This window comes from Aquarana catesbeiana, linkage group LG01 (assembly GCF_042186555.1).
Source record: "Aquarana catesbeiana isolate 2022-GZ linkage group LG01, ASM4218655v1, whole genome shotgun sequence".
NCBI classification, from domain to species: Eukaryota; Metazoa; Chordata; class Amphibia; order Anura; family Ranidae; genus Aquarana; species Aquarana catesbeiana.
The window spans coordinates 314,744,784-314,768,184 of record NC_133324.1 but is presented as its reverse complement, the minus strand read 5'-3'; the positions used below and the strand labels follow the sequence as shown (position 1 = coordinate 314,768,184).

The following is a 23,401-nucleotide window of genomic DNA, read 5'->3' as shown; positions in this document are numbered from 1 at the left end:
GTGTGAACAGTTGCTGCTTTTTATTTTCAAAATATTTTTAAGATTTACATATTTCAATATATTTTATAGAGTTGACAGGCAGGTTCAGTTTACTTGATAGCATGTTTAAAGTTAGGAATAAGAAATACAGTACTATTTATTTTATTGGTACTTATATACTGACCATAATATTTTAAAGTTGTTGTAAAGGCACAAGGTTTTTACCTTCATGAATTCTATGCATGAAGGTATAAAACCTGTGTGCAGCAGCCCCCTCTCGATCCATTGATGTCCACGGGAACTTTGACTCTCTGCCACTCGCACTCCTGATTGGCTTTTGGCAGCAGCCGGAGCAATGGGCTCCTGCTGCTGTCAGCCATAGCCAGTGAGCCAATCAGGAGATGGGGGGGGGGGGCGGGGAGAGCCACGGCTCAGCGTGTGAATGGACACACAGAGCTGTTGCTCGGGAGCATGCCTGCTTGGGTGCCCCCAGAGCAAGCTGCTTGCTGTGGAGTCACCCGGCAGGAAAGAGGGGACAGGAGTGTCAGCTGGGACCCGAGAAGAAGAGGATCTGGGCTCCTCTGTGCAAAACCATTGCAAAGAGCAGATAAGTATAACATGTTTATTATTTTAATGTAAAAAAACAAGGGTTTATTAACACTTTAGGTGATGCGTAAGACTGAAACTAAAATCCAGACACCGTGTGGATGTGTGCTACCTTGAACTTGGGAGTCCCTGGCCCCTTCCCCCTCCCTCCCCTTCTTTTTCATTTTCACCAGTTTTCTATACTTTTTTTTTTTTTTTTTTTGCTCTATATTTATAATTTGTGTACATTAGCCCACACTCTGGGGTTGATTTACTAAAGGCAAATCCACTCTGCACTACAAGTGCACTCACTGTAAATCTGAGGGGAAGATCTGAAATGAGGGGAAGCTCTGCTGATTTTATCATCCAATCATGTACAAGCAAAAATGCTGTTTTTTTATTTTGCTTGCATGTCCCCCTCAGATCTACAGCAACTACACTTTCAAGTGCACTTGCAGTGCTCTTGTAGTGCAAAGCAGATTTGCCTTTTAGTAATTAAACCCCTCTATGTGCTGCCTTCTCTGAGCTTTATTGTTTGTTACATTATATGCTGCTCCAAGTGTTAAAGCTCATGTTGCTAACTACTTGAATACTCACATTTGTTAACACGTAAAGCCTTTAAAAAAAAAAAAAAACCCTGGAAGGTAAAGGCAGAATGTGCTAGTATGCATTGCACAGGTGACATCACCGACTGCTGCTCCCTAAAATATCTCTTAAACTGTGTACATTTAGAAGATACTCATTTACCTACAGGTAAGTTTTATTATAAGCTTACCTGTAGGTAAAAATAGAAATAATGCCTTTACTACCACTTTAACTTGTTATGAGAGTTTATAGGAATGGGCTATCGAATTGTCTTGTAGGTTGACTATACACTGTTTAATCTTCCAATAAAAATAATGATCAAGAAACTAAAGGCCAGAATAACTCTTCATTATATGATATTTATTTCTTAGTCATTTCTTGAGTCGTCAGTATACAGCTCAGATGAAGAGAAGAGCCCAGATGATACAAGAAGAACTGGTAAGACATATACTTTATATAATTATAAATGAAACAAGCTCAACCTTTAAGCTTTGTATCTTGCCTGCACAGTCAGTGGCTGTATAACGGCTTGGACCCAGCTTTTCAGCAAGCTGAACTAATAGGATTAGCCAAGGAAAGGCCTGCATTATAGAGCTCACTAAGTATTTATGGTGTAGCATAACCATTGTAAAGCAGTTGAGGTATTATATGGCATGAAGTAACTATAGACAGCATTTTGTAAAAAATATAATTTCTTTATTAAAAGTAAACTCCATAAATGATCTGTTTTTTACATTTACATTGGGCCTGCTTGGTTACATGTAATTATCCATGTGTTCCATCCAGAGGGCCATTGGGGATGCTGAAATTGTAACTGTAACTACTGTAATAGCCTATGATACATTTCAGTCAGCGCTGTCCTGCTCTCGGTGCTCCTGGAGCCACTCGCTGTCTTCACGATTCACACAGGAAGTTACTTGCACCTCTACCTCCACCATTCAGCAAATATCTTGTATTTCCTTAAATGAATACGAGATTTTCTCAGTAGCCCCTTGGACGTGAAAGATGAATAATTATGTAGCCAAACTGTCCCTGTTTAAAAAACAGAATTTCTGGAGTTCAACTTTAAATTATATATTGATAAAAAGAAGCCTCTCAATAGCAATAGCTTAAAAATCTTTACAAAGGCTCAAAGAAAAATGGTGTTCATTATGATATCCTTAACATGTATTAACATAAGTACTCCATATGCTTTTGTTCATTCGGCATGTTTCTTGGAACAAAGTCAGACTTCTCAAGCATACCTATGCAGATTAGAGAAACCTTTTTATAAAGAAACAAAGACAAATATATAAGTACATCTTTTGTACAAACATTCTGTGAAACTTAATTACCTGCAGTAACACATATAGACCTCGTCATATGGACCACATCAATATATGAGTACCATAACACAATAACCATAAAACATATGTAGTCATTTAGTCGCCTGTTCTCTAGGCATGGTGTCGGGATGAGAAGCAATTGTGGAAGGGAGGTAAGGGTATGATGGTAAAATATCAACCATGGAGGCTGCTACCCTTGTTGATCAAGGGGGACCAGAGTTGAGGCTACAGTTGGGATTGTTGTGCTTTTGTTTTTTATGCTGTGTGCTTTTTGAGCCAGGGAATAGCAAAAGGATCTGCTTTGTATTTTTCTAAGACTAATAAAAACAACTTTGGAAAAAAATATATATATATCGATCATGGAGAACTGTAGTTGTAATGACCCCCCCCCCCATCTCCAATGGAAAATATAACCCGATTAAGAGCTGCCAAATGTGCCACTTGCACTTTTATGCAGTTGGGTAGAAAGTGCCATTTGATTATGTGCGTTTTGTAACGTGACCATATCTTTGATTGTAGAATTTGTTCTGTCATTGCAGGAAATGGACATGAAAATCCTCTCTGCTCTGATAAGTAAGGAGGATGAAGAACAACGTCTGCAATCGGCTAGAAGGGAGCAAGCTGCAGCTGATGCAGCATGGATGAAACGTGTTATTGAGGAGCAGCTTCGTCTGGAGAGACAGCGGGAGGCGGAGATAGATACTATGTTTAGGTGAACCTGAACAATTCCTTCCACAGTCTGAAACCAATTGCAAACACTTGCTTTATTCTTGCAAAATTATTATTCTCGGCAGTAAAATTAAGAATGATAGATTCGTTTTTGGCATGAGAAAATAATGCTCTGATCTTAAACCTTGATCAAATACAGTGACCACAACAACCCCCAACTTAAGCCCACCTCCAGGCAAATATTATTTAGAATACATATGCAGATAAAAGCTCTTGACTTTCTTTACTGATCTGCATTGCTTTTTCCAGGTCAGTGACCTAAAATATTAAGGCCATAAGGTCAGCATAACAGCCAGTCAATAAGGATTTTTTAGCAGGTGATCAGAAGTGGCAGCCTTTGCCTGACATGACTTTGTCTCACATACTTTAAAGGTGTCTGCTGACTTCTAATTTCTATAATGCTTGTTAAAAACATTCCAGTCTGTTTTTACAACCTTGTTTAAATTTACAAACAGCTTTATAGTTCAAAGGCCTGCCTGATGGGATATAAAATAAAATGATTATATAGGCAGGCCTCACACTGCATAGTTGTTGGTAAATCTAAAAGAGACTGTCCAGTCAGATTGGAATGTGTGTAGCCAACATTAATAATTAATGAGCTCCTAGTTATCTGTACGTGAAACTATAGACTGGCTCTGACCATTACCATCCCAGAGCAAAGACAAGGTGAATATCCTTGTGTCCTAAGGCATCAGGTCACACCAACATGCTGCATTGGTGTGTGCTGAAAAAAAAAAAATAGGAAGTCCATTTTTGCTCTGTACACTGCGTTCTGATGCTGTATGAGTCACAGTGCATGTTAGGAATGCATTTCACCACAGAGCAAGTTCAAACTACATACCAGCGCATGCATGCTATGTGAACGAGTCCTGAATTTTTACCGCCCCGGGAAATATAGTAACTTAAACTCGCCCACTTTGGGGGAGTTGATTGAAAAGATGACGAGCCTACATCTGTAATCTATAGGTAAGTGACAGATCCTCAGGCATACATCATTTCATGTAAAACATTTACAGTATTAAAACTATCCTCTAACACTGAATGCAGTGCAAGGCATTCTCAAGCAGCTGTGACCTCCTCAATCCATGTAAAAGCTCTGACAGCTCGACATAATTATAAAGTAATCCTCTCACGTTGTCTGTTCTGTACTCACTGATACTTAAATGTCATTAGAGCTATATTTATCAGTGATTCGTGTCTTGGTTACTGTAGTAACAAACATTAAGCCTTTTGTTATGTGTATTCTTCAGGCTATAACATTTAACAAAAAGGTTAGTATTGAGACATGCAATATACTTTAAATATAGTTACTATTTCAAACCTGCACCACAAGGTAACATTTAGTGAACAGAAGCTTCAATTTGATTGGATGCTGTGGCTTCTAACCTAGAGCTGAGGAGCAGATATCTTCACAAGGATGACAAGTGTGGAGATATTTCCATGTTTACAGGGAAGAAAATGTTCATATGAACCGCACATCTCTGCAAACTCCAGGTAAGAAAGTGTAAAAGTCTCAGCCTGGGCTCCAGCCAAGCCACGCCTCCAGTGTGAATGAAACACATTGGGGATATGGCCTGGCTGGAGCCAAGGCTGAGGCTGTTACACTTTCTTACCTGGGGTTTGCAGAGATGTGCGGTTCATATGATCATCTTCTTCCCTGTACATTGCTCTCTGAAGCTGGGACGAGCTTCACCCTAGCCTGCACTCATGGTGGTCGGCTTTATTGATTGGGATTCCTATAGCCTGAGAGGCATCTACAATTTTGGTTTGGGATATTTCCATGTGCTCATGCAACTTTAGTGAATGCTGAGCTCTGCCATGTTACTTGTCTGACTTTGACAGAGGCACAGTGCTTTGAAACGTGAAGGCTACATTCAGATGACCAATATGTCAGCCAGGGGCAGCCGATTCTTGATGATGGTTGTAAATGCTGCTTGCAACAAGCAGGTGCTGTCAGCGGTGTCTATCAGATTTGTACTCTGTAGGTGCTGCTGTTTGCATGCAATTATATGTTATATATGCAGTCAGTTTGTGCCCAGGGTTAGTGTTTTTTGCCGCATACAAACTGGCTGCAGATGATCTCTGTGTCCAGAGGTGGCATTTAGAGATGGGGAAATCTCTGCTCTAATATAAAATATGTCAGTCTTCCTTAGAGTTCTCCATAATATAAAATAAATTAAAAATACTGTACATAAGACCCCTTTCACACTGGACCGCTTTGCAGGCACTACAGCGCTAAAAATAGCGCCTGCAAAGCGCCCTGAAAGAGCCGCTGCTGTGTCTCCAATGTGAAAGCCCCGAGGGCTTTCACACTGGGGCGGTGCACTGGCAGGACGGTAAAAACAGTCCTGTATACACCTCTCCTTCACTGCTCCTGCCCATTGAAATCAATGGGGCAGTGCGGCTATACCGCCGGCATAGCACTGCTGCAGCAGCGCTTAGCGGTGGTTTTAACCCCTTCTCGGGCGCTAGCAGGGGGGTAAAACTGCCCCGCTAGCGGCCGAATACCGCCGCTAAAACTACGGTAAAGCGGCGATAAAAATAGCGCCATTTTACCGCCGACGCCGGTTTTTGGGTGGAGTTGGGCTTTAAAGGCTGACCGTTGTCTGCTTTGTTGTTGGAAACCAATGAAATTGTAACAAATATGTTTTCTGTGCCTGCTAATTTTCCACTTACTCTGCAGAGAAGAAGCCAGACAAGTGTGGGAGAAAAGAGAGGCTGAATGGGAGAGGGAGCGGAACGCAAGAAATCGACTCATGAAAGAGGTAGCTGAAGCCAGAGTTTATGTTGTTTGCAAAAGGATAGTATACTACTAGCTACACTTCACCAATTCTGCCACAGGAGCTATTCTACAGGAATTTTAGAGAGTTTAAATTGGAACTTCAGTCATTTTTTCAACTTTCCATCTATTAAATCTTCTGTCCTTGTTGTTTTAACTTTGGATAGTAAAACATTTTTTTCTGCCAGTAAATACCTTATACATCCCACTTCTTGTTTTTTGTCTGGTGAAAAGCCTAGGCTTATGACATCATACACAGCTCTCTCTCTCACTCTCGTGAGAGTTTGCCAGGAACGGAGGGGGATGAGTCATAAGAGGGCCAATGAGAGCTGCAGAGTTGGAGGTGTGTGTCTGTGTAAATCCAGGAAGTGAACAGGCAGCAGCTTCAGCTGCCCACAGTTAAAATGGTTTTAGCCGGACTTAGTGGAGGGAGATTTCTGCAACAAATTTGGCAAGTATAGAATCACAGTATATATAAAATAATATGCAAAGTGGTTGGAGGGAAGCTTCAGAATGGCAAATATGTTTTTATTACAAATTATGCAAGTAGACCGCAGTTCTTTTAAGTCTAGTTTTTCAAGAAAATATATTTCTGTAGCATCATGCCATGCCACTTTTACATAATTCAACAGTTTATAAAGGCTATTGATGACCAGAGCTGTAAAATGAATAAATACAAATTTGCAGAATACAGAGGGGTGTAACTACATACAGTATGTATCTCTAGATTGGAGAGAACGTTGGCTCTCTAACCTCCACCTCAAAGTTGAGCGCCAGGCTGTGATTAAAGACACATGTAAATGCAGCTCTGTATTAAGCTATGCATCCTTAAATGTAATTTAAATTTAATTCAAACAGTGTTTAAGTACCTGTATTTGACTTAGTATCAGCCTCTTGCAGTCCCTGTACAGTAGAGCTCAGACTGGGTGAGGGAGAAGTAAGCACACGGAGCAAATCAGTTGTAGTCTATGGAGCATGCTGATAGGAGTAGAGTGCAAAGTGACTAAAGTGAGGGGTAAGCTGACCAGGTTGCTGCTGGTGTGTGTATGTTAAAGTAGAACAATAGCAAACAATTTTTTCTCATTTTGGATACAGTAAGGGAAGGGTTATAACCCCCTGTCAGTTTATTTTTTTGTGTCCAATTGGGGAGATTTCCCTTCACTTCCTGTCCCATAGCCAAACAGGAAGTGAGAAGAAATACCTGCAAATTAAGGGAATCCCTTGGGGACCCCCAGGTCACCAGAACTAGTGTCCCTATTTTACAATTTTCCCCTCTATTACTTTTCTGAGGACAACCCAAAATGTGGAATTTTCTTTTACTTTCAATGATAACGGTAAACAGGACAAATAGAGAGGGTGAATCTCCTTAACAGGGGCACAAACAGCAATAAAAACTGACTCCCTCTCCACTCCATCCAAAACTAAAAAAAGGTTTTGCTTTTAGTTATACTTTTAAGTGTTACTGAGCTGCAGCAGAGAAAATAGCAGGTCCTCTCCCCTGTCAGACAGGGCTATGGTGTGGCAGAGCTGTGTAAATCTCAGAACTGGATGGACAGAAATACAAATCCTTTGGCGAAACAAGTAAAACAGGTCCTACAGTGCCTTGCAAAAGTATTCACCCCTCTTGGCATTTTTCGTGTTTTGTTGCCTCACAACCTGGAATTAATATGGATTGTTTGAGGATTTGCATCATTTAATTTACAGAACATGCCCACAACTTTGAAGATTTTTTTTTTTTTTTATTGGGAAGCAAACCACAAATAGGACAAAATAACAGAAAAAGTCAATGTGCATAACTATTCACCCCTCTAAAGTCAATACTTTGTAGAGCCACCTTTTGCGGCTATCACAGCTCCAAGTCGCTTTGGATAAGTCTCTATGAGCGTGCCACATCTTACCACTGGGATTTTTGCCCATTCCTCCTTGCAAAACTGCTCCAGCTCCTTCAGGTTGGATGGTTTGCGCTTGTGAACAGCAATCTTTAAGTCTGACCACAGATTTTCTATTGGATTGAGGTCTGAGCTTTGACTAGGCCATTCCAACCTTTACATGTTTCCCTTTAACCACTTAAGGACCGCCTAACGCCGATTTACGTCGGCAAGGCGGCACGGGCAGGCAAAATCACGTACATGTACGTGATTTGCCTCTCGCGGGTGGGGGGTCCGATCGGACCCCCCCCGGTGCCCGAAGCGGTCCCGTTCTGTTCCCCGGCGATCCGAGATGAGGGGGAGGCCATCCGTTCGTGGCCCCCCCCTCGCGATCGCCGCCGGCCAATGGGAACACTCCTTTGCTGCTGTATGCTAAACAGCAGCAAAGGAAATGATGTCATCTCCCCTCGGCTCGGTATTTTCCGTTCCAGCGCCGAGGGGAGAAGACATCAATGTGAGTGCACAACACACTACACACACAGTAGAACATGCCAGGCATACAAAACACCCCGATCCCCCCCCCGATCGCCCCCCGATCCCCCCCCAATCACCCCCCCCCCCCTGTCACAAACTGACACCAGCAGGTTTTTTTTTTTTTTTTTTTTTTTTTTTTCTGATTACTGCATAGTGTCAGTTTGTGACAGTTACAGTGTTGGGACAGTTAGTATTACCCCCCTTTAGGTCTAGGGTACCCCCCTAACCCCCCCTAATAAAGTTTTAACCCCTTGATCACCCCCCGTCACCAGTGTTGCTAAGCGATCATTTTTCTGATCGCTGTATTAGTGTCGCTGGTGACGCTAGTTAGTGAGGTAAATATTTAGGTTCGCCGTCAGCGTTTTATAGTGACAGGGACCCCCATATACTACCTAATAAATGTTTTAACCCCTTGATTGCCCCCTAGTTAACCCTTTCACCACTGATCACCGTATAACCGTTACGGGTGACGCAGGTTAGTTTGTTTATTTTTTATAGTGTCAGGGCACCCGCCGTTTATTACCTAATAAAGGTTTAGCCCCCTGATCGCCCGGCGGTGATATGCGTCGCCCCAGGCAGCGTCAGATTAGCGCCAGTACCGCTAACACCCACGCACGCAGCATGCGCCTCCCTTAGTGGTATAGTATCTGATCGGATCAATATCTGATCTGATCAGATCTATACTAGCGTCCCCAGCAGTTTAGGGTTCCCAAAAACACAGTGTTAGCGGGATCAGCCCAGATACCCGCTAGCACCTGCGTTTTGCCCCTCCGCCCAGCCCACCCAAGTGCAGTATCGATCGATCACTGTCACTTACAAAACACTAAACGCATAACTGCAGCGTTCGCAGAGTCAGGCCTGATCCCTGCGATCGCTAACAGTTTTTTTGGTAGCATTTTGGTGAACTGGCAAGCAAGCACCAGGCAGCGTCAGGTTAGCGCCAGTACCGCTAACACCCACGCACGCACCGTACACCTCCCTTAGTGGTATAGTATCTGATCGGATCAATATCTGATCCGATCAGATCTATACTAGCGTCCCCAGCAGTTTAGGGTTCCCAAAAACGCAGTGTTAGCGGGATCAGCCCAGATACCTGCTAGCACCTGCGTTTTGCCCCTCCGCCCAGCCCACCCAAGTGCAGTATCGATCGATCACTGACACTTACAAGGCACTAAACGCATAACTGCAGCGTTCGCAGAGTCAGGCCTGATCCCTGCGATCGCTAACAGTTTTTTTGGTAGCATTTTGGTGAACTAGCAAGCACCGGCCCCAGGCAGCGTCAGGTTAGCGCCAGTACCGCTAACACCCACGCACGCAGCATACGCCTCCCTTAGTGGTATAGTATCTGAACGGATCAATATCTGATCCGATCAGATCAGATCTATACTAGCGTCCCCAGCAGTTTAGGGTTCCCAAAAACGCAGTGTTAGCGGGATCAACCCAGATACCTGCTAGCACCTGCGTTTTGCCCCTCCGCCCGGCCCAGTCCAGCCCACCCAAGTGCAGTATCGATCGATCACTGTCACTTACAAAACACTAAACGCATAACTGCAGCGTTCGCAGAGTCAGGCCTGATCCCTGCGATCGCTAACAGTTTTTTTGGAAGCTTTTTATTGAACTGGCAAGCACCAGCGGCCTAGTACACCCCGGTCATAGTCAAACCAGCACTGCAGTAACACTTGGTGACGTGGCGAGTCCCATAAGTGCAGTTCAAGCTGGTGAGGTGACAAGCACAAGTAGTGTCCCGCTGCCACCAAAAAGACAAACACAGGCCCGTCGTGCCCATAGTGCCCTTCCTGCTGCATTCGCCAATCCTAATTGGGAACCCACCACTTCTGCAGCGCCCGTACTTCCCCCATTCACATCCCCCAACGAAATGCAGTCGGCTGCATGAGAGGCATTTTTATGTGCTCCCGAGTACCCCTACCCAACGAACCCCCCCCAAAAAGATGTTGTGTCTGCAGCAAACGCGGATATAGGCGTGACACCCGCTATTATTGTCCCTTCTGTCCTGACAATCCTGGTCTTTGCATTGGTGAATGTTTTGAACGCTACCATACACTAGTTGAGTATTAGCGTAGGGTACAGCATTGCACAGACTAGGCACACTTTCACAGGGTCTCCCAAGATGCCATCGCATTTTGAGAGACCCGAACCTGGAACCGGTTACAGTTATAAAAGTTAGTTACAAAAAAAGTGTAAAAAAAAAAAAAATATATATAAAATAAAAAAAAATAGTTGTCGTTTTATTGTTCTCTCTCTCTATTCTCTCTCTCTATTGTTCTGCTCTTTTTTTACTGTATTCTATTCTGCAGTGTTTTATTGTTATTGTTATTGTTATTGTTATTGTTATTATGTTTTATCATGTTTGTTTTTCAGGTATGTAATTATTTATACTTTATTGTTTACTGTGCTTTATTGTTAACCATTTTTTTGTCTTCAGGTACGCCATTCACAACTTTGAGTGGTTATACCAGAATGATGCCTGCAGGTTTAGGTATCATCTTGGTATCATTCTTTTCAGCCAGCGGTCGGCTTTCATGTAAAAGCAATCCTAGCGGCTAATTAGCCTCTAGACTGCCTTTACAAGCCGTGGGAGGGAATGCCCCCCCCCCCCCCCCCCACCGTCTTCCGTGTTTTTCTCTGGCTCTCCTGTCTCAACAGGGAACCTGAGAATGCAGCCGGTGATTCAGCCAGCTGACCATAGAGCTGATCAGAGACAAGAGTGGCTCCAAACATCTCTATGGCCTAAGAAACCGGAAGCTACGAGCATTTTATGACTTAGATTTCGCCGGATGTAAATAGCGCCATTGGGAAATTGGGGAAGCATTTTATCACACCGATCTTGGTGTGGTCAGATGCTTTGAGGGCAGAGGAGAGATCTAGGGTCTAATAGACCCCAATTTTTTCAAAAAAGAGTACCTGTCACTACCTATTGCTATCATAGGGGATATTTACATTCCCCGAGATAACAATAAAAATGATTTAAAAAAAAAAAAAATGAAAGGAACAGTTTAAAAATAAGATAAAAAAGCAAAAAAATAATAAAGAAAAAAAAAAAAAAAAAAAAAGCACCCCTGTCGCCCCCTGCTCTTGCGCTAAGGCGAACGCAAGCGGCGGTCTGTCGTCAAACGTAAACAGCAATTGCACCATGCATGTGAGGTATCGCCGCGAAGGTCAGATCGAGGGCAGTAATTTTTGCAGTAGACCTCCTCTGTAGATCTAAAGTGGTAACCTGTAAAGGCTTTTAAAGGCTTTTAAAAATGTATTTATTTTGTTGCCACTGCACGTTTGTGCGCAATTGTAAAGCATGTCATGTTTGGTATCCATGTACTCGGTCTAAGATCATCTTTTTTATTTCATCAAACATTTGGGCAATATAGTGTGTTTTAGTGCATTAAAATTTAAAAAAGTGTGTTTTTTCCCCAAAAAATGCGTTTGAAAAATCGCTGCGCAAATACTGTGTGAAAAAAAAAAATGAAACACCCACCATTTTAATCTGTAGGGCATTTGCTTTAAAAAAATATATAATGTTTGGGGGTTCAAAGTAATTTTCTTGCAAAAAAAAAAAAACTTTTTCATGTAAAAAATAAGTGTCAGAAAGGGCTTTGTCTTCAAGTGGTTAGAAGAGTGGGTGATGTGTGACATAAGCTTCTAAATGTTGTGCATAAAATGCCAGGACAGTTCAAAACCCCCCCAAATGACCCCATTTTGGAAAGTAGACACCCCAAGCTATTTGCTGAGAGGCATGTCGAGTCCATGGAATATTTTATATTGCGACACAAGTTGCGGGAAAGAGACAAATTTTTTTTTTTTTTTTTTTTTTTTTGCACAAAGTTGTCACTAAATGATATATTGCTCAAACATGCCATGGGGATTTGTGAAATTACACCCCAAAATACATTCTGCTGCTTCTCCTGAGTACGGGGATACCACATGTGTGAGACTTTTTGGGAGCCTAGCCGTGTACGGGACCCCGAAAACCAAGCACCGCCTTCAGGCTTTCTAAGGGGCGTGAATTTTTGATTTCACTCCTCACTGCCTATCACAGTTTCGGAGGCCATGGAATGCCCAGGTGGCACAAAACCCCCCCAAATGACCCCATTTTGGAAAGTAGACACCCCAAGCTATTTGCTGAGAGGTATAGTGAGTATTTTGCAGACCTCACTTTTTGTCACAAAGTTTTGAAATTTGAAAAAAGAAAAAAAAAAAAAGTTTTTTCTTGTCTTTCTTCATTTTCAAAAACAAATGAGAGCTGCAAAATACTCACCATGCCTCTCAGCAAATAGCTTGGGGTGTCTACTTTCCAAAATGGGGTCATTTGGGGGGGGTTTGTGCCACCTGGGCATTCCATGGCCTCCGAAACGGTGTTAGGCAGTGAAGAGTAAAATCAAAAATTCACGCCCTTAAAAACGCTGAAGGCGGTGATTGGTTTTCGGGGCCCCGTACGCGGCTAGGCTCCCAAAAAGTCCCACACATGTGGTATCCCCATACTCAGGAGAAGCAGCTAAATGTATTTTGGGGTGCAATTCCACATAGGCCCATGGCCTGTGTGAGCAATATATCATTTAGTGACAACTTTGTGCAAAAAAAAAAAAAAAAAAAAAAAAAGTGTCACTTTCCCGCAACTTGTGTCAAAATATAAAATATTCCATGGACTCAATATGCCTCTCAGCAAATAGCTTGGGGTGTCTACTTTCCAAAATGGGGTCATTTGGGGGGGGGTTGTGCCACCTGGGCATTCCATGGCCTCCGAAACTGTGATAGGCAGTGAAGAGTGAAATCAAAAAGTTACACCCTTAGAAATCCTGAAGGCGGTGATTGGTTTTCGGGGTCCCATACGCGGCTAGGCTCCCAAAAAGTCCCACACATGTGGTATCCCCGTACTCAGGAGAAGTAGCTGAATATATTTTGGGGTGCAATTCCACATAGGCCCATGGCCTGTGTGAGCAATATATCATTTAGTGACAACTTTTTGTAAATATTTTTTTTTTTTTTTGTCATTATTCAATCACTTGGGACAAAAAAAATAAATATTCAATGGGTTCAACATGCCTATCAGCAATTTCCTTGGGGTGTCTACTTTCCAAAATGGGGTCAGTTGGGGGGGTTTTGTACTGCCCTGCCATTTTAGCACCTCAAGAAATGACATAGGCAGTCATAAACTAAAAGCTGTGTAAATTCCAGAAAATGTACCCTAGTTTGTAGACGCTATAACTTTTGCGCAAACCAATAAATATACGCTTATTGACATTTTTTTTACCAAAGACATGTGGCCGAATACATTTTGGCCTAAATGTATGACTAAAATTGAGTTTATTGGATTTTTTTTATAACAAAAAGTAGAAAATATCATTTTTTTTCAAAATTTTCGGTCTTTTTCCGTTTATAGCGCAAAAAATAAAAACTGCAGAAGTGATCAAATACCATCAAAAGAAAGCTCTATTTGTGGGAAGAAAAGGACGCAAATTTCGTTTGGGTACAGCATTGCATAACCGCGCAATTAGCAGTTAAAGCGACGCAGTGCCAAATTGGAAAAAGACCTCTGGTCCTTAGGCAGCATAATGGTCCGGGGCTCAAGTGGTTAAACCACTCAAGTGTTGCTTTAGCAGTGTGTTTGGGATCATTGTCCTGTTGGAAGGTGAACCTCCGCCCTAGCCTCAAATCACACACAGAGTGGTACAGGTTTTGCTCAAGAATATCCCTGTATTTAGCACCATCCATCTTTCCCTCAACTCTGACCAGTTTCCCAGTCCTGACTGCTGAAAAACATCCCCACAGCATGATGCTGCCACCACCATGTTTCACTGTGGGGATGGTGTTCTTTGGGTGATGTGTTGGGTTTGCGCCAGACATAGCGTTTTCTTTGATGGCCAAAAACTTCAATTTTAGTCTCATCAGACCAGATCACCTTCCTCCATACATTTTGGGAGTCTCCCACATGCCTTTTGGCAAAGTCAAAACATGGCATTTTGTTTTTTGCTGAAAGTAATGGCTTTCTTCTGGCCACTCTGCCATAAAGCCCTACTATATGGAGCGTACGGCTTATTGTCGTCCTATGTACAGATACTCTAGTCTCTGCTGTGGAACTCTGCAGCTCCTCCAGAGTTACCTTAGGTCTCGGTGGTGCCTCTCTGATTAATGCCCTCCTTGCCCGGTCCATGAGTTTTGGTGTGCGGCCGTCTCTTGGCAGGTTTGCTGTTGTGTCATGTTCTTTCCATTTGGTTATGATAGATTTGATGGTGCTCCTAGGGATCATCAAAGATTTCAATATTTTTTTTATAATCTAACCCTGACTTATACTTCTCAACAACATTGTCCCTTACTTGTTTGGAGAGTTCCTTGGTCTTCATGGCAGTGTTTGGTTAGTGGTGCCTCTTGCTTAGGTGTTGCAACCTCTGGGGCCTTTCAAAAAGGTGTGTATATGTAATGACAGATCATGTGACACTTAGATTGTACAAAGGTGGACATCATTTCACTAATTATGTGACTTCTGAAGGTAATTGGTTGCACCAGAGCTTTTTATGGGCTTCATAACAAAGGGGTGAATACATACACACATGCCAATTATCGTTTTTTTATTTCTGAAAAATTGTTTTATGTATATATTTTTCTAATTTTACTTCACCAACTTAGACTATTGTGTTCTGATCGATCACATATAATTCAGATTAAAAAAACAATGAACTAAAGGCTGTAATGTAACAAAATAGGTAAAAAGCCAAGGGGGTGAATACTTTTGCAAGGCACTGTATATATGTATATTATTTGTGTATTTTTGGTGTTTGCCTGGAGCTCAGCTTTAAAATGTGATCCCACCATGACAGCTCTGCTCTAAAACAGTAACTGACCACAGCATACTAACTGCACTGGCAGGGAAAAGATATATTATCTAAAGTGATCTAGTAAATGCTTTTAGCTGACAATCTAAATCACTAAGCATCCACAGTATTCTGGAATGTACTGGCCCACTTCTGCTGGGTACAATATCAGTCAAAGGATTCACTATGGCTATACTTACACCCTTGGGATTGATTTATAGTAGAAATTCATCTCCATTTTTATTTTACCAGGTTTTACATGGAAGACAATTACAGATTAAGGAGCAGATAGAGCAGAATAGACAAGCTCAGAGGGAATCATTACAGTCTCGTGAAGAACTTATCAGAGAATTGGAAGAAGTTAGACAGCTGACCTCTAGAGCGAAGAAAGAGGATGAGGAGCAGAAGACTGCACGTAGGCTGGAACTGGAGACACAGGTAACTTAAAGTGGAACTTCACGCTGCACATTTAGGACCACGCCTCCACACAGCTCCTTTTTTTTGGGGGGGGGGGGCTATTTGTTTTTTTCCTCAGCAGCAATCCCCCTTCCCCTTCATTGTTGCCTAGGCTCATGCAACCCCCTTGGAGACCTCCATCACATATTCAAAGAGGTCATGGGTGCCCATTAACACAGCAGCCAGGAGACAGAGGGACAGAGATGTATAGCATCAATGGGGGCCAGGCTGCCTGAACCTGGAAGAGGCAGTCAGCTGAGGAGGTCTAAGAGGGCAGAACACAACGCTGGATCCACTGAACAGGTGATTATACATTTTAAAGAGAACCCAGCATAATAGGTAAGGGGGACAGCGCAGGAGAAAGGGCGGGGGGGGGGGCTGAAGTTTCTCTTTAAAGTTTACGTTTAAAAACATGGTGCAGAAAAATGGCTGTTGATCTGCCAAAAAGTGACAGCATAAAGTGTCTGCTGCACTGAAACCCCAAACAGCATCGTTAGCCTTGCCTGTTGGGCTACAAAACACCACCTATCCTTAGCCCTCTCTGTCCCACTCTACATGCATACATTAAATTCTTTCCCAGCAAAACAATGCTGTTGCCTTGATTTCCAAGAGCCTGACAACACACTGCATATAGGGAAAGGGCCATTGAACCATATAGTTCAAGGGGTGTGCCTATATCAGCAGGGACTCAAATTCTGGCAGCTGTCCTTGCAAAAGGGGGGAACAGTTTCTAGCTACAGAAACAAGGTATAACAATAAATGCTGAGACATGATCTAGAGAGGAGGAGGCAGTTTTAGGACTAAAAATCAATAATGCCTAGGCATACATTCTAACTGTTGCCCAGACCCTTGGAGATCTTCTGACTGAGAGTGGCCATTAATTAGCAAATTTGTCACAGATTATGGCTAATTGAAAGATTCAGCTGTCCTTCAAAATTGAGGCACTGATCTGTTGCGATCTTTGGACAACATCCCAGTGTAATAAATGGATCGTGAAAAGAATAATTCCTTTTATGTAGAGCAGGGATCTCCACAATTTCTAAACAAAGGGTCAGTTTACTGTCCTTCAAACCTTGGGGGGGGGGGGGGGGGGCATAGGTCAGACTGTGGCCAGTGTGAGTAGAAAAGTTGCTGACATCAGTGTTGGAAAAAAAAAAAAAAAGCCCCATCGTTGGTGTCATTGGGAGACAATGTGCCCCATCGTTGGTGTCATTGGGAGACAATGTGCCCCATCGTTGGTGTCATTGGGAGACAATGTGCCCCATCGTTGGTGTCATTGGGAGACAATGTGCCCCATCGTTGGTGTCATTGGGAGACAATGTGCCCCATCGTTGGTGTCATTGGGAGACAATGTGCCCCATCGTTGGTGTCATTGGGAGACAATGTGCCCCATTGTTGGTGTCATTGGGAGACAATGTGCCCCATCGTTGGTGTCATTGGGAGACAATGTGCCCCATCGTTGGTGTCATTGGGAGACAATGTGCCCCATCGTTGGTGTCATTGGGAGGAATTTTGCCCTATCATTGGTTTCATTGGGTCCCATTTTTGGGGTCAGTGAGGATGGGAATTATGCCTCATTGTTGGCGTCAGTGAAATAGTGTCTCAAGCACCAGATAAAAGAAAGCAAGGGGCCCCATCTGGCCCCCAGGCCTCAGTTTGGAGACCACTGCTGTAGAGAAAAGAGAGTCTTTGGTTGTTGTGAGCTGGTGTTTGACATACTAGAAGGCTCTAACTATGGTGAATGTAGCTAATCCTTGGAGGCACTTGAAAAGAAAACAGTGATTCCAAGTTGTTTGTCTTGCTCTGTGCCCACTACCTGTTAAATTACCTTTTTGTAGATTTCTGAACGGCGTTTGAAGGAAATGGAAGAGATGCTGCGTTTGGAAGAGGAAGAACAAGAGGAGAAGTTGGCAGAAGAAAAAGATGATGATTTAGTAGAACAGGAGGCAGAAATCATGACACAAAGAGGTTATCAGAAAAAGGTAAGTGGTCCTCTAACATCACCTTTCTGCTTTGTACGCAGTATAAATGGAAGCAAGTTTCTTTACCAGTATGTGATGATGGTAACAAACAGATATGAAATTCAGATCTTTAAAAGGTGTGGAATTTACATATGATCACTTATGATCTTTGCAAGTGTTATCTGAAAAAGATTTTAGAGTTGGCAAATAATCTGTGGCTAAAAATGAATTGCTCTGAAAATGTTTACTTGTGCGGGGTTTAAGGCTTAAGAATTTATCACTAAATGAAGCCTGCTCTGAGAGAAGTATGGAGGCTGCCATTGCTGACTTGCTTCTCTAAAAATTAGTTATCCGACTGTGAAGGTAGTGAAGTCAGAGGAAAGTCATAACATCTGATCCACATTTCCAGAAGGTAATACAACCTTTGGATCAACATCACAGCTAGGAGGATAGAATTTAAAAAAAAACAGAAATAGCAGCTTGCATATTTTCTCAGTATGAATTTCCATTATGTTCATTTTAATACTATTTTTGCTTAAAATGGAGCTAAAGTTCTGCGAGCTCCCACGCTGTGGCTGACTGCTTTGGCCAGTCTTCTGGATTTATGGTCCTGTACACATAGATTCAGTGTTATTGGTTTTAGGGATAAAATAACAAATAGAGCCCAGTGTGGTTCCAGCCATTTTTCTTACCTAGCTGGTAGGAAAATCAAAGTGAACCTTTAATAGATTCTCCACTCTAGCATTTCTGAATGTGTCCGTGTGTAGGGTGTATGGATGGGTGAGGACTGTAATGTATTTCACCTCTCATCTTTTGTTCTCCAGGTGTTTGGGCGTCCCAGACCTGCCTGGTCTTGACAGCGGGAAACTCAGAGCTTGACAAACGACCCAACAACTATTGCAGTTGTCTGAACCCAGGAAAAAACACATGGCTGTATTTTTGTTATAGGAACTCTTTGTAAATAGGTTTTTATTCTACTGTAAATAGGTTTGTGAACGGTTATAAAACATCTTATATGAGGGATACTTTTCCTTACCAAACAATTAAAAATGTGAACTCTGGCTAGAGACACCCAGGTAATATATTAGTAGCTTAACTCATCCATGACAGGCATACCGTATACATGGGGAACCACAGAAGTGCGCCACCGTGAGCGTGCTGCACAACATGCTCCCAGCACAGAGATCGAGCTCTCACCGAGTTCTGGTATCTTACTAATGATAGGAACTAGGAGGTCCAGTTCTCCCGATCACTGTGATAACCTCTGACTGTACAGCTGCCTGCCCCTGTGTTGTTTTCTCCCTTTAAATGAAGAAAAAGATACATTGTATCTATGTCTCCTTGAGGCTCCAGTCACACCTGAGCATTGCGATTTACTGGCATTTTTTCAGCTTTTTACGAGCATTTTTTAAAGCATTTTACAAGCATTTTACAGCTTCAGGCATTTTTGTTTAGCTAATAGAAAGCACCAGGCGGAGAGGCAGAGGAAATTAGAGGTGGAGAGCTTCTATTTGAGCAGAAAACTTTCATGAAACGCTCAAGTCAGGCGTTTCTATTAAAGTCTATGGGGCCTGAAACGCGTATAATCTGTCAAAAAGAAGCTCACATACTTTTTTAAGCGACAGGCACTTTGCTTCAGGCAACAGAATGTGAACGCTCAAATGTGAACAGGGGCCGTTAAAATGAATGGGATTTGGCTTGTTGAACATTTTAGAGCTACAAGCTTCAAGCAGAAAATTGCTCAGGCGTGAACAGGACCTAAGAGGAGAAAAATGTAACCAAAGAAAAGTGTGTGAAAAAAAAAAAAATTAGCTGGATCAGGGTAGGAATGATAAAACAAAAAAGCAAAATGCACACTAATGTTTCTGAGCCCTACTATGGGTACAAACAACAATTTAACATTAACAAGGGGTATCACTGGGGCAAGACAGTTTATTTGGAGTTGTTCTTTAGTGGTAGGTTATGGTAAAAGCAAAAATTATACAGCTAAACTTCAAAAACTTTTTTTTTTTTTGTGCCAGTTTCTTTGATAATTAATAAAAAGAATCACAGTAGATATCTATGACCATTTACCACCAAATGAAAGCTCAATGTGTCCTGCAAAAAACAGGGTATAATCCACCTGAATACATTAAGTCATTGCAATGATATGTACAGTTTTACTAACACATGTCAAAGTTGCAAAGCTGTGTTCAGGTTTTTTTACCCTCCGTCATGAAGGGGTTAATAATGTTTCTAAAAAGGTATAAACAAAATCATTACTAGAACCCGGTCCAAAGAATAGATTTTTGGCTTGCGTAATCACTTAAAGGGTAATTCCACTTTAGTGGGGAAAAAATAATATAGCGTATACAATTGGGACACAAGTGATATCGTAATTGAATGTTATTAAACATTACCTTTCCTTTTCAATCTGCAGCTGCTGTAATTTACTATAAATGCAATGCAATATGGCTACCTCTAGGAGTTCTGTACACAGAGTGTGTACTGATCACTCCCCAGAAACATCATTTCCTGCTTGTGTGATTGGCTCACCAATTTCCTCAGAAGTCTGCCTAAGATACAAGTCAGATTTCAGGCATCCCATGCAACAAAAATGTCATTTTTGGTGAGATACTTTCAATAGGAACACATCTAAAGGGATGTAGGCCCAGAAGATTTCCTCATTAGTGCTGTACAGGTGCACAGCTGATAGATAATTATGAAACCTCTCCCATTAAACCTACTCAGCACAGAGGAACAAACCGTGATTTCTTCAGAATAACAAAAGGTAGGAATCTGCAACAAAGGTTGTTTTAATCCTTGCAATGTACATAGATTACACAGAGGGGGATGTTCTTTTCTCAACAAAAGTGGAGTTACGCTTTAAGCAAGGAAAACACACACTAGTGTCTGCAGGGGCCACATTTTGCGCATATTGGCGCACTAATTCCTTTAGGCTGGAGTTGAGATATAATGGTAAACATATAGGTGAAATAATGAATTATATTATTAGTTGTTCTATGAGAATAAAGTCATTAGAATTTCCCTGTTTATGTGCACCTTTACTTATATGTTTGTGAAATGCAGGCACATGATTTGTTTTTGCACATTACTTGAATTTCATTTTTTATTCTGTATACTGTAATGATTTGTATAAATGTACATGTATAAACCTAAATTTGCTTGTTAAACAAGATATTTATTTTGTGTTGGGAAATGCAAATGGGGACACCTAGGTTCGTTGTTGCCTGCGGCTAATGCCAAACACCAGCGGTTTCCTCTTAAAAACAGTCATTCTCTCCTCTCCAAGTCATTAAGGTTTCGAGGCTGACGTTTGGTAACTCGAACCTTCAGCTCCCTCCACATATTTTCTATGGGGATTAATGTCTGGAGGCTAGCTAGGCCACTCCAGGACCTTAACAACAAAAGAACTATTCCCCCTTGAATGGGACTTTAAAGGCCACAGACATTGATGTGCGTAGAAAAATGATTTTTATTGTTACATAGAACAAGTAGATCAAACATTAGAACACATCTGATGTCCAAAGTTGTATGCTAAAACAGACATAATACAAAACAAAGTGCAACAGTACATATAAAATGACACTAGTACTCTCCAGTGGATTGTAATCCCTGGTAACCCTAGGACCTTAACGTGCTTCTTCTTGAGCCACTCCTTGGTGTTTCCTCGGCTGTGTGTTTTGGGTCATTATCATGCTGAAATACCCATCTACGACCCATTTTTCAAAGCCCTGGCTGAGGGAAGGAGGTTTTCAGGTACATGGATTTCACAGTACATGGCCCCGTCCATTGTCCCTTTAATCCATGAAGTTGTCCTGTCCACTTAGCAGAGAAACACCAAAGCATGTTTCCACCTCCATGTTTGAAGGGGGGGGGGGGGGGGGTGGTGTTCTTGGGGTCATAGGCAGCATTCCTCCTCCTCCAAACATGGCGAGCTGAGTCGATGTCAAAGCGCTCAATTTTGGTCTCATCTGACCAAAACACTTTCACCCAGTTCTCCTCTGAATCATTTAGATGTTCATTAGCAAACTTCAGACGGGCCTGTACATGTGCTTTCTTGAGCAGGGGGACCTTGCGTGCGCTGCAGGATTTCAGTCCTTCACGGCATAGTGTGTTAACAATTGTTTTCTTGGTAACTATGGTCCCAGCTGCCTTGCGATCATTAACTAGATTCTGCAGTGTAGTTCTGGGCTGAATCCTCACCGTTCTCATGATCATTGAAAATCCACGAGGTGAAATCTTGCATGGAGCCCTAGACCGAGGGAAATTTTTATTTTGTGTTTCCTCCATTTGCGAATAATCGCACCAACTGTTGTCACCCTCTCACCAAGCTGCTTGGCGATGGTCTTGTAGCCCATTTCAGCCTTGTGCAGGTCTACAGTCTCTTGTTCCTGACATCCTTGGACAGCTCTTTGGTCGAATCTGATTGATTGCTTCTGTGGGCAGGTGTCTTTTATACAGGTAACAAGCTGAGATTAGGAGCACTCCGTTTAAGAAAGTGCGTCTAATCTCAGCTTGTTACCTGTATAGAAAACACCTGGGAGCCAGAAATCTTGCTGATTGATAGGGGATCAAATACTTATTTCACTCATTAAAATGCAAATCAATTTTATAACTTTTTTGAAATGTTTTTTTTCTGCATATTTTTGTTGTTTATGTCTCTCTCAATGTTAAAATAAACCTACCATTTAAAATTATAGACTGATAATTTCTTTGGGCAAACGTTCAAAATCAGCAGGAGATCAAATACTTTTTTCCCCTCACTGTAGAATAACCACTAACTGTCCAGGCCAATTCTGACATTTTTCACATACATGTCAAAATTGGCTTTTTTTTTAGAAAAGTGCTTAGAACTCATAAAACATTATATATTTTCTGAAAGCAGAGGCCCTGGAGAAAGAACATTTTTTTTTATCTCACGTGATATTTGCGCAGCTGTTTGTCAAACGCAAATTTTCAGGAAAAAAAATACACAAATGCATTTTAGTGCACACATGCCAAATTTTTTGGCAAAATATAAAAGATGATGTTGTGCTATGTAAATAGATAGTAAGCATCAAAATTTCAAATTGCTCATGGCTATTAAATAGTGACAAACTACGGTACGTAAAAAAACTCCATAGGTGACACTTTTAAAGCCGTTACAGGCTAGTATTATTGCTGTCACACACATTTAAAATGGATGTGTGAGCAAACAGAATACTCACAGCTGACATATAAATGTGTAAACTTGTACCTGCTCTACTGTAGTCAAATCAATACAGCCAGGTCAAGGGCTGTCTCATCCTGTTTGAAAATGAGCGGCAACATACTAATACGGGTTAACCTTATACTCTTTCCTCGTCAGCCAGCGCCCTGTGATGTAATTGGTCTGACTAGCATAATTTACAAAGCTGCCCCTTCCTGATTAAGTCTGAATACCACTGTCTAAGGCTGGCAATACATGGAGCACATTTCTTTCCTGCAACCACAGACAGTTTTGATGAGGAAATCCCTCCTGCCGAGCCATTCTCTTCTTGCAGCGAGGGAAGCCGTCCCTGCCAGGAGAAGACAGTAATTGTTGCTAGCGACTATAGCAGCCGCTAGCAATAATTGCAGGTTAACTCCAGTGGACTGGTTGTACCCAAGTCGATTGATCGATCAACTTGGTACATTCAGCCTGCCCAAACACAGTTCAAGTCTCAGCCAGTATCTGCTGAACCGGCCAAGTTTCGTCCCGTGTATGGCCTGCCCAAGGAACTGCAGGGGGCCAATATAAAGACAGATGAAGGTACAT

General features: G+C 42.0%; 1 protein-coding gene across 2 annotated transcripts in view; it reads left to right on the top strand.

The window, feature by feature from the left end:
• Nucleotides 1-22,322, top strand: part of TCHP (trichoplein keratin filament binding) — a 39,486-nt gene extending 17,164 nt beyond the window's left edge. For both annotated transcript variants that reach the window (XM_073629637.1, XM_073629647.1), the window contains exons 8-13: nt 1,521-1,587; nt 3,014-3,186; nt 5,887-5,968; nt 15,458-15,643; nt 17,500-17,643; nt 18,447-22,322. In XM_073629637.1, coding sequence (XP_073485738.1) covers nt 1,521-1,587; nt 3,014-3,186; nt 5,887-5,968; nt 15,458-15,643; nt 17,500-17,643; nt 18,447-18,479 — 685 coding nt within the window. In that variant the 3' untranslated portion in view covers nt 18,480-22,322. The remainder of the gene's footprint in view (nt 1-1,520; nt 1,588-3,013; nt 3,187-5,886; nt 5,969-15,457; nt 15,644-17,499; nt 17,644-18,446) is intronic.
• Nucleotides 22,323-23,401: the final 1,079 nt, after the last annotated feature.